We start from the raw sequence: 12,256 nt of genomic DNA, 5'->3' as shown, positions 1-12,256 counted from the left end.
TTGAATATCGAAAATTTGAAGAGAAGGTATTTAAAAACTCACATTAAGTTTAAGTATTTTATTTATACCAAAACCAGAAGTCATTGTAGTTTTACTTTCCTGGCTTTAATAGAAGTAAGTTGATCGATAATATTTACAAAAATCTACTTCTTTGCTTATCTTATTTCCAGTTACGGGAATTGCCATGTCTGACCATTTTTCTTGCCCAAGTTGCAATCTTAAACAGTTTTAAATAACATCAGCTGACTGATCGTGTTTTATTTAAAATTCTGATATGTTCTTCATTGTGGATCTTTTCATTAATTTTAATATTTTTAAAATACTGCATTAAAGTGACCTTGATCTTGATTTCCGTGTTTCTTGGCACCCCTTAAATTTTGCCTCATTCATCCTAATCTTGGCCCTGCTTAGCAAGAGGGTGTTGGGGTCCCAGGGATTGCAGGATGCAGGCCTCCCCAGGTCTCTGCTCTGCTGGTCCTTGTCCTGTCCCAGTTCTAGAAAAGGAGGGTACCTTCCAGATCATTCTAATAAGTAAATCTCCTTCTCGGGACCCTACTTAAAGGCCTTCATTGGCCCATTTTTGCCCTTAAAGGAGAAAATACGAACTACTTAACATGGTTTCCAATGCACACTTTTTTTATTGTTATGTTGATCACCATACATTACATCATTCGTTTTTGATGTATTGTTCCATGATTCATTGTTTGTGCTTAACACCCAGTTCCAATGCACACTTTAACCTGTTCCTAAATGTCTCCCTCCCCCTTCTGCTCCCCCATCTAAAATAAATAAAATCTTTAAAAAAATTCCTTTAAATAAAAATCTTCCTTCTACTTGAGCTGTTGAGTCAAATGAAAAGCAAAATTCATCCGTTCCTCCAAAACCAATTTCCCCCTTCTAAGCTACTTGTTTATTTTAATGGTACCAACATTATCCCAGACTTGAACTTTGGAATCATCTTTAAAACTTCTCGCCCCATCACCTACATCCATTTGTCCGTATCCACTCGGCCCTAAAAGTTATTTCATGATGCCACTGACCTCTCCCTCTTTCTATTTGCACATACTTCTGAGTGAGGAGTGTGGAAAGGGTTGTTTAAATTAAAAAAGCAGAAAGCACGCCAATTGAAAACAGACAGCCTTGGGCAAACTCATAACTTTATAAATAATATCTTAATCTAAATAAATACCATCTTATGCTAATCTCAGCTTTCAGACAGGAATTACCAATACATATGCTCCTTAGGTTGTTGAAACAAATTGCAAGTGCTACTTTCCTTTTTCTTCTTGACCAAAAAAAAAAAAAAAAAAACCACTAAAATGTACAAAATATATAAATATATGATGTAATGGAAGACATTTAACTCATGATGTCATGAGTTAAAGCATTTTCTTATTATCAACTAGATCTCCTTCCCCACAACAAATGCTCCAGCATTGCTTTGCTCTCACTGTTCTCAGCATCTGAAATGCCCTTCTCCATACGTTCAAAATTCTCTACTCAAAGTCCTTACTTTGTTCTCCCATCTCACTTTCTTTACACATTCTGTTTATCTTGTACTATAATTTGGATGACCATGAAGGTGCTACATCTTCCCCATTGACTGTGAGCTCTTAGAGGACAGGGACCTTGTGAATATCCAATCAAAAATTATGGTTTAAAGCAAGGAGACGCTTTAGAAGGGTTCAGGTCACAGGCTAGAATGAAGAAATAGAAAGAAAAAATAGGAAGAACCCAGAGGGATACTCAAATTAAGCCTGAAATTAGGAGACTAAAAACAAACAACAGAAGAATCAGGGACCTGGAATAGTGACTGAAATGTATTTTTGTAATAGAGATGCCACTCTTTCAAGAATCTCCAATTTGCATAGTTATAGACTGTCTATAGTTCATCCCTGAACCCAGAAAGGTCCTTCTCGATGCTGAGAAGTAGTGACAGATAGCAATGTGACTTTAATCAGTTACCATTTACCCCTGGCAGTAGTGGAATAATTCAGGGCTTTCATCCTTTGCAAAGCTAGCTGAGAAAGAGAAGTGTCTATCATAGATGACCAGGGCCACAAAGTTATCTCTGGCCTTGCCTTTTTTCCCCTCTAAATTAGAAAAAGTCTCAGCTAGAGGCATCAAGTGGTAGAGACCAGGGCTGGCAATGCTTTATCACAGATAGGAAGCTCTGGACAATTTTGTTGCGGTAGAAAAACATTTTTTGGAAATTTTCACTTTGCTTCTAAATCAGTTTTTCTTGGGCGCCGGGTGGCTCAGTTGGTTAAGCGTCTGCCTTCGGCTCAGGTCATGATCCCAAGGTCCTGGGATCAAGTCCCACGTCGGGCTCCCTGTTCAGCGGGGAGTCTGCTTCTCCCTCTCCCTCTGCCCCTCCTCCCTGCTTGTGCATGTGCGCTCTCTAATAAATAAAATCTTTTACAAAAATAAATCCATTTTCCTCAAAACTCATAATAACAGTTGGAAGATTATAGACTTACTATCTAAATGGATTACAGCATCTATTTTAAAGTGGCTCAAAAGCAATTTTAGCAGCACTTCATAGTTATTAGTTATTATGACTACTTTTTGTTATTTAAAAAATCCAGTTTTTATTGTTCAAAATAAAAAAATCTGACAATTTTTATGTAATTCAGGATTGAAATTATGGTTCATACAGAGATTAAAAAAACAAGCTTAACCATTCAGGCTGAAATGGTGACTTTTATCTTTTAATGTTCATCTTTATACAGTTTTGGATAATAGCATCTATAAACTGACACATAGGTTAGAGCTTAGTTAAGCACAACGGTATTCCTTTAAGTCTCAAGATTATCTGTGGGCAACATAACGTCTGTGTGTGTTTAAGATATAGCTATAGAAAGCAGCATATTTTTATCCTAAAATATTTAAGTGCAACTTGTTTAATATCGTCAGTCCAGTGATGTTAATATTTGATAGTTTGACATTTGATAACTAGTTCCTGGGTTATCTTGTGATCTATGTGCAGAAACGGAACTTCAGACTGAGGATGGAGCTTCTTACTGAGGCAAGGGGTCAACTTCAACTTCCAGCTGAACTGGAAGGGATTAAATCCCCAGCCCAGTGAAGACCCAGTCCCTCTTACACTCAACAGTGTCTATGCAGCTACATGCTGATTTAGTAACTTGGTGTTACTGTGGAGCCCCCACCTCCAGAGAGAGAGGGAGAGAAAGCAGTAGTCTGGCACTCAGGTGCCGACATGGGCTCTGAGGAGCAGGGTAGAGAAGAGGTCATAGACCTTAATAGTACTAGTTGTAAATGCCTGAGAAGACAAGTATAATCAAAGAATTCTGGTCTATACATTGCATATGCTTAATAATATAACCTGTTTCTAAATCACAAACTGTGGTTGACCTTGCACTTTACTGCAAGGGATATGACTGGGGTTGGGGAGGCAAGAGATAAACCAACTCCATTTTAAGACCTTGAATAAAGACTAGATTTTTTAAAATGGCAATGGACAATCCAGAGCACTTTACCCTGCTTAACTGCATGGGAAGAAATGCTACTCCAAGACAGAACAAAGAATGATATGATGGCTTATTCGATTTAAAAACACTTCTTAATTTGTTTTTTTAAATGGAGGATAAAGAAGAATATAAGGCAGCAAATAAGCCTGCAAACCATTAACAGGCTACCTTCATTAACATGACACACTAGAAGGTATGAAATGCCTTTATGACCAATATTATTTTATGTATAAGAGCCTGACCATTATTAGCTCTTAGGCCCGCAAAGCTGGGCCTTACAGCCAAGACCTGTTACTACCAACCTACCGAATTTTCTCACCTATCTACTCATGAAATGGTTTCCAACAGAAATTTCTCACTCTTTGTTAGTTACATATTACAAAGAAGAGTACTTTACCCATATTTGGCTTTGGACAAGATAAAACCTTTATTTACAAATGTTCTATTCCCTTAAAATATATACAGAGAAAATAATTTGGATTAAAATATGATAAAATCACAGGAAACAAAGCCAAATTCTGATAAAAATCAAGGAGAAATTGGTGACAACCACAAAATCAAAACCAGTCATAACAATTACAAGAGGGTCAGGGCAAATATTCTGAAGAACCACCACATTAAATGTTCCTTGAACCCCATGTCCAGTGTTTTGTTCCATAAGTTAGTAGCCAGTTCAGAAATTACAAGTTATGTATAGGCTATTTCTACCCACCTCACATAATGGTGAACTTATTTAATAAATATAATATCGGAGAAAGGGATTGTCTTCACTCAAAGAATACAGTAGGAAAACCACTTGCTCAGAGTGACTGAGAATTCTTTTAGGAATACCATCATTCACCCTGAGAAACATTATTCAAGTACATGCACAGTTACCTCAACTCAAAACAAAATTATATTCCTTTCTTTGTGCAGGGGGAGTCCCTGTTCCTTGGTAGGCAATGTGCCTAGAGCTGCTGATTTCTCTTCTTTCAGTTCAGGTCTGTGTGCTTTCCCATTGTGCATCAGTAAGTGTGAGAAGTAAACCGTTGATAGGTAGCCTTAGGAATATAACAACAGAGAAGAGAAATGGCTGCCAGTGATTGTACCTGGGACCATTGCTAATACAAGGCCGTAATAGCCTGACGATCTTGACTGTCAATGCTAAATTAGGAGTGGTTTTTGAATTCTTTGGGCATTCCAGTTGGTTAATCTTCCCCTTTACAAGAGGGAGACTTGGAAGCTATCTATTTCTGGAAGCTATAAGGCAAAAGGGGGGTTGGTGTGAAGTGAGTTCTTATGGGGAAGACTTCCCCCAGGTGAAGCTTGAAGACTTTGCACTTTTTCCTCCCACCAGGCGTTTGGTGCTTCTTGATCCTGTGGGGGTCCCTGAGACCCCAGCATCACTATGCTCTTCCTGGGAGGACCAGGCCTGCTGAGCTTCTCTCAGTTCCCTGGCAATTAAAGGGGAAAAAATATATTACTTGATCCTAAATTAAAGATGATATTTATGATCTAAACTAACACAGATTTTTCTTTTTATTTCAGTATTTATAGAAACAAGGCTGAGCTATATATAGAATAGAAAATTAACTCCTGTGATTTTCTTTAAAAATGGCTGGCACACACATGCCATAACACATGGCAGATTAGGTTTCCTAAATCCTACTGATTGGGGCACAAATGATGTTTAAAATTTTTTAAAATAAAAACCAGATAAAGACACCACTAAAAAAGGACTACAGGCCAATACCTCTGATGAATATAGATGCAGAAATTCTTAATAAAATATTAGCAAACTGAATTCAACAATACATTTCAAAATCATTCACCACAATCATTCCCAAAAGTGGGATTTATTCCTGGGTTGCAAGGGTGGTTCAGTATTCATAAATCAATCAATGCGATATATCACATCAATAAGAGAAAGGATAAAAACCATATGATCATTTCAGTAGATATAGAAAAAGCTTTTGACAAAGTACATCATCCATTCATGATAAAAAAAAACCCTCAACAAAGTAAGTTTAGAGGAAACATACCTCATCATAATAAAGGCCATCTATGAAAACCCACAGCTAACATTTATCCTTAATGGGGAAAAATAGAGCTTTTCCCCTAAGATCAGGAACAAAATAAGGATGTCCACTCTCACCACTTTTACTTAACATAGTAGTGGCAGTCCTAGCCGCAGCAAGCAGACAACAAAAAGAAATAAAAGGAATCCAAATCAGTAAGAAAGAAGTAAAACTTTCACTATTTGCAAATGATATGAAACTATATTTAGAAAACCCTAAACACTCCACCAAAAAACTGCTAGAACTGATAAACGAATTCATTAAAGTTGCAGGATACGAAATCAATCTGCAGAAATCTGTTGCATTTCTATATACCAATAACGAAGCAGCAGAAAGAGAAATCAAGGAATCGATCCCATTTATAATTGCACCAAAAACTATAAGATACCTGGGAATAAACCTAACCAAAGAGGTGAAAGACCTGTACTCTGAAAACTGTAAAACACTGATGAAAGAAATTGAAAACGACACAAAGAAATGGAAAGACATTCCACACTCCTGGATTGGAAGAACAAATATTGTTAAAATATCTGTACTACCCAAAGCAATCTATATTTAATGGAATCCCTATCAAAATACCAACAGCATTTTTCACAGAACTAGAAGAATCCTAATATTAGTATGGAACCACAAAAGACCTAAATAGCCAAAGCAATCTTGAAAAAGAAAAGCAAAGCTGGAGGCATCACAATTCAAGACTTCAAGTTTTATTACAAAGCTTTAGTAATTAAAACAGTTTGGTACTAGCACAAAAATAGACACATAGATCAATGGAACAGGATAGAAAATCCAGATATAAACCCACAATTATATGGTGAGTTAATCTTCAACAAATCAGGAAAGAATATCCAATGGGGAAAAGACAGTCTCTTCAACAAACAGTGTTGGGAAAACTGGACAAAACATACAAAAGAATAGGGGCGCCTGGGTGGCTCAGTCATTAAGCGTCTGCCTTCAGCTCAGGTCATGATCCCAGGGTCCTGGGATCGAGCTCCACATCGGGCTCCCTGTTTGGCAGGAAGCCTGCTTCTCCCTCTTCCACTCCCCCTGCTTGTGTTCCCTCTCTCGCTATCTCTCTCTCTGTCAAATAAATAAATAAAATCTTAAAAAAAAAAAAAAACATACAAAAGAATAAAACTGGACCACTTTCTTACACCATACACTAAAATAAACTCAAAATAGAATAAAGACCTAAGTGTGAGACTTGAAACCATAAAAATCCTAAAAGAGAACACAGGTAGTAACTTCTTCGACATTGGCCATAGCAATTTCTTACTAGAACACAGGAACACTCCTGGGGCAAGGGAAACAAAAGCAAAAATGAACTGTTGGGACTTCCTCAAGATGAAAAGCCTATGCACAGTGAAGGAAACCATCAATGAAATTAAAAGGCAACCTATGGAATGGGAGAACATATTGGACAAATGACATATCTGATAAAGGGTTAGTTTCCAAAATATATAAAGAACTAATGCATCTCAACACCCAAAAAATAAATAATCCAATTAAAAATGGGCAGAAGATACGAATAAACATTTCTCTAAAGATGACATCCAGATGGCCAACAAGACACATGAAAACTTGGTCATCATCACTTATAAGGAAAATGAAAACTACAATGAGACACCATCTCACACCTGACAGAATGGCAAAAATCAACAACACAAGAAACAACAGGTGTTGTGGCGAAGATGTGGAGAAAAAGGAACCCTCTTGCACTGTTGGTGGGAATGCAAACTGATAAAGCCACTGTGGGAAACAGTATGGAGGTTCCTCAAAAAGTTAAAAATAGAACTACATTATAATCCAGCAATTGTACTACTGGGTATTTACACAAAGAATACAGGAACACTAATTCAAAGGGATACATGCACCCCCAATGTTTATAGCAGCACTATCTGCAGTAGCCAAATTATGGAAGCAGCCCAAGTGTCCATCAATACATGAATTGGTAAAGAAGATGTGGTATATATATTTAATGGAATATTATTCAGCCATAAAAAAGAATGAAGTCTTGCCATTTGCAAGGATATGGATGGAACTAGAGAGTATAGTCAGAGAAAGACAAATACCATATGATTTCACTCATATGTGGAATTTAAGAAACAAACAAGCAAAGGGAAAAAATACAAAGACAAATCAAGAAACAAACTCTTAACTATAAAGAACAACTTCATGGTTACCAGAAGGGAGGTGGGTAGAGGGATGGGTTAAATAAGTGGCTTGATCTTGGGGTTGTGAGTTTAAGCTCTACTTTAAAAAGCAGGAAACAAAACAAAAAACTACCTTTCCAGCGTGGCTGTCTTGAACTTTTCCAAGTTAAGCTGCTGCTGGAGCTCTTCTGCTTTCCCAAGGGAGGGCCGGAGAACTCGACTTCTGGCCAGAGCTGCTGCAGAAGATCTCTCCCTTGGGTCAGGGTGGATCATGTTCTGTTGATGTTGGACCAAAACAAAAGATACAGAAACTTCACTCCTGGGAACTTTGTGAAACTCTTCTTTTAACTTTGTAGGGGAAGAAATAAATGAAAACTTAGCTCCACCAGGGATGGAGCATCATCCCTACACAGTGGCATCCATCATCCGTACCTTTGACTTGTCTTTATCATATGTTAGAGCTAGTTGCGTGATTAACTAATCTAATGCCTTAATTTTACTTATTTTTATTTTTTTAATGCCTTAATTTTAAATGGGAAGAAACTGAGGTCCTGAAGTCGAAAGTGACTTGTCCAACTTATCGACAGGACCAAGACTAAAACCCAAGTCACCCAAGTCCCAATTCCATTTGCTTTCTACTACCACATGCTCCTTCTCACTTAAAACTAAGGACACCCCACCATGACAGTATTCCTACAGCACTCATCTTCAAGTAGAAAGTACCTTAACCTAAAAAAACTTAAATACAGTAGAAAATAGCTAATTATTTACAGCAATTAGCAATGTTGTATAATGGAGAAAACACTGGACCTTCCATTTGGAGATGCATGTTCAGAGCCAGCTCCACCATTCACTAAGTAGCTTGAGAAAGTGACTTAACCGTGCCAAAACTCACTTTTCCTTTCCTGATACTTGGGATAACAAAATTCACCTTCTGGAGCATTGCAAGAATTAAATAAATTAACATATATGTATAACTAGTGCACTGGGCCAGCACTGAAGTACTCAGTATGTATCAACTAAATCTAAGAGTAATTTACACATAGAAATAAGTGATTAGGATATGCACGAAAGTTCACTGTGAGCAAGGGTTTACCTTGTTCTTTCAGGAAAGCGGAAGCACGGAAAGACAAGTTTGTAACGAAATTTGAAGTTTTCAGGTAAACTATGAAACTCAAATTTAATCCCCAAGAGTAAATGTTTCTAAGGCTATTGTAGGGATCCTAACCAATCCTGTTCCTAAAACCATGAAATCTTACGTAGACTTTTTTTATTCTTAGTATAATTCTAAGCTTCTCAACAGTGTCATTTTCTTGTACCTCAATTTCAACAGAAAGCTTCCTTTCCTTGTCCCTACACATAGTCAGATATCACAGAGTACAAGTAACACATAGGTTCCTGAACTAACATGCCTTTTTCCAATAGTGCAGATGATTGCACCAGTTATTCCTCAGTAAAGTAGCTTATACTTTCTTCTATACACTCAGAATTCAAATTTTTTTTGTAATACCATCGTTACCAATGACCATAGTTAAAACCCTGAAACGAGCAAAAGATCAGGTTTGCTTTTAGAGTTAATCAGTTATCAAAGGTGAGAATACAAGTCCAGGAACTGCTCTGAGCCTCGGTTTCCTGAACTGCCCACCTTAACAGGGTTGTTGGGAAGGGCAGAGAAAAAAAATGTAACAGGATTTTAAACTAGAACATTGAAAGGTTCTATAATATCCTCTAAGTTTCCTTGAGAAGCTTTCAATCAGTCCTGAGGCTTTTCTGGGCTTCGGGGTCATGATTCCTCTTTCCTCTGTCAGTGGCACTACCAACATCTCCTTTTCCCTTTCCCTACCTCCTTGCCATTATATTTTTTAAAAAAAATAGACATTTCTATCTTCTCTTCATCTCCTAAGAGATACCACCTTGAGTAGATTGGAAAATTCTTCTGAGAGCTTCTGCGGAATGTCTGGAAGGTTCCCCTCACGAATATGGTGCCATGCGGTGCCATTGGTGGGTAATGACTGTGCTCCTGCAGCCACAGCGATTGTTAATCCCAAGGCAAATATGTCTGCTTTGGGAAGGTGCTGATAATCCTTCAAAACAGACGACAGGAAGGCCAGTTAGGTTGCCTAGTGAAGTGAGTGTAGAGCAAAGACAACTGGTAAAAGAGGTTCATTTGAGCGCACATGAGCTTAAACAGACACGATGGGCAAGGTCACATCTGCCGTGGCTACTAGTTTACTTCTAGAGAAGATGGACGATACATCATAAATCCACCGGATTCACATTGCCGTGCCCTGAAGCATTTTAGGCAGAATCTTAGGGCCATTTTGTTCTGTCGTGTTCAAAGAGGCTTCAAGCATAGACTGGCACGTCCCAGATATTATCATCCTGGAGGGAGTTAAGTCCTTCCTAGCCCTGACTCCACCAACATCCTATTAGGTGGGCAATAACTAAAGGTCATTTGATCAGAGCCCCATGGTGGTGCTATCAAAAGGATGATAGCATGATAAAGATGGGCTGAGCCAATAAAGGCTTCCTTTCTGCTAGAGAATCCATGAGTTTAGGATTCTAAGAAGTACCAGCAATAGTAAAGGACCTTTATAAAGAACAGTAAAAATATTAATCCATGATCAAGCCAGCTTTCCTTATGCCTTTTTGGGGGGGCGGGGTTGGGGGGAGTTTCTCTCTTACCTTTGGTCTCAATTCTGAATAGGAAAAGGGATAATATCAATTTAAATTGTAAATATAGACTTTTCAGGGCACCTGGGTAGCTAGTTAAGCATCCAACTCTTGATTTCAGCTCAGGTCATAATCTCAGGGTCATGAGATCAAGCCCTGCACTGCACTGGGCTCTGCACTCAGCACAGTGTCTGCTTAAGATTCTCTCTCTATCGCCCTCTGCCTTTCCCCTTGCTCATGCACTAGCACTCTCTCTCTAAAGTCTTTTTTAGGGGCGCCTGGGTGGCTCAGTCGTTGAGCGTGTGCCTTCAGTTCAGGTCATGATCCCAGAGTCCTGGGATCGAGCCCCATATCGAGCTCCCTGCTCCGCGGGAAGCCTGCTTCTCCCTCTCCCCCTGCTTGTGTTCCCTCTCTCGCTGTGTCTCTCTCTGTCAAATAAAATCTTAAAAAAAAAAATAAGTCTTTTTTAAAAATTATAAATATATACCTTTCAGCTCTTGCACTGTGAACCTTCATTTGAGAGTCAAAAGGTTCAGTGAATTATAAAATAACCCTCTGTTTCCCTAATCTTTACCTCTTGTAAAATCTCATTAGCCAGAAAGCGACTATCTCCCTCCTCCACTTTTGGTTTGCTTATTGAGGTCACATGACCCAAGTCACCTAAAAAAATAAAGAAAAAATAGAGCCCTTTAAAAGCATGTCTTTAAAACTGGAACAAATGGAGTCATCACTATAAATTTTATAATATACAGGTCAGGGCTTAAGGCAAACTCACCAATTTTATACATCACATTGGCAGAGAGAAACCAATCAGCTTCATTTTCAATCTCTTCTGGGACTATAGGAGAGTCACTTTGCATCTTATGACAAATGAAGATGTTACCTAAAAAAAAAAAAAAAAAAAAACCAAATTGACAAAGTAATGATTTCTTAGCTTTTTCACCCTGAAGATTCTTTTCTGTGTCTGACATTTCAGCCACCCTCCTCTCCTCTTCTGTGTAACAAACTACCGAGGTTTCTTTCCTTCTGTGGAATCTCTCACACTACTTCCGAACAGCTCAGTGATTGAGAATACCTATTTTAAGTGAAACTGATCTCAGATACACCTCATCCTCTGAAGAGGCTAGTAGCCTCAAAACAAAGAAATAGCCTGAAAAAATGGTATCAATGTTTCTTTGAGTTTCATGTTATTGAGTGCCAAAACCAGTTCTATTCACTTTAGCCAGTGCTGAATTAGAAAGAGTAATATACAGCACTAGTTGTCAATACGTTTAGGATGTAGCCAAAACGCTGTCACTTAGCTATGCAGTAAGTTAGAGACCTACTTTCATACTTTGGCTTCACCATCTGGGAAAGAGCCTTTTCTCTCTCTGTCCTCTAGGCCCAGGGGGGAAAATGGATAAAGCTGTTTAAGTTTTTTAGGGAAATAAATGAAAGAGATTTTGCCAGCAAACAGCATCTTTGATGCTTAGTAGACCCACAGACACCGACTCAGTGGAGAATCTGGCCCAGGAGCAGAGGGGAGCCATACTGACTAGGTTTGATGTCCAGGTGCACCATGCCAGAGTTGTGGATGTACTTAAGCCCAAGGGAAATCTGCAGAAGGATGTCCTTGAGTTTTGGCTCTTGGAAATGATTGCCAGACTTCGTGTTTTCAGATATAGCAGTCTGCAAGCTCCCACCTAGGAAGGAACAACAGAGAGCAACCTCACAGAATAGAGAAAAGACATGAATCGTAACATATGAAAGCATAGTAAACATTCGATAAAGTTCTTGTGAATGAGTTCAGTCCAACAAGTTTATTCAGTTTCAGTGTAAAACATAGTATCTGCCCCTGTCTATACCACAGATGTGTTGGAAAAGAGTTATAGGACTTTTGGGG

General features: G+C 38.4%; 1 protein-coding gene across 1 annotated transcript in view; it reads right to left on the bottom strand.

Moving 5' to 3' along the window:
• Positions 1-4,767: 4,767 nt before the first annotated feature.
• WEE2 (WEE2 oocyte meiosis inhibiting kinase) overlaps positions 4,768-12,256 on the bottom strand; it is a 30,448-nt gene continuing 22,959 nt past the window's right edge. Inside the window, exons 6-11 of the mRNA XM_035020311.1 lie at positions 11,910-12,056; positions 11,150-11,257; positions 10,949-11,034; positions 9,615-9,785; positions 7,835-7,977; positions 4,768-4,924 (exon numbers count right to left, since the gene is read on the bottom strand). Coding sequence (XP_034876202.1) covers positions 4,768-4,924; positions 7,835-7,977; positions 9,615-9,785; positions 10,949-11,034; positions 11,150-11,257; positions 11,910-12,056 — 812 coding nt within the window. The remainder of the gene's footprint in view (positions 4,925-7,834; positions 7,978-9,614; positions 9,786-10,948; positions 11,035-11,149; positions 11,258-11,909; positions 12,057-12,256) is intronic.

The sequence above is a fragment of the Mirounga leonina genome, unplaced genomic scaffold (genome assembly GCF_011800145.1).
Source record: "Mirounga leonina isolate KUSES-001 unplaced genomic scaffold, KU_Mleo_1.0 Mir_174, whole genome shotgun sequence".
NCBI classification, from domain to species: Eukaryota; Metazoa; Chordata; class Mammalia; order Carnivora; family Phocidae; genus Mirounga; species Mirounga leonina.
The sequence above is the reverse complement of the archived record's forward strand: the minus strand, read 5'-3'. Positions and strand labels throughout refer to the sequence as shown.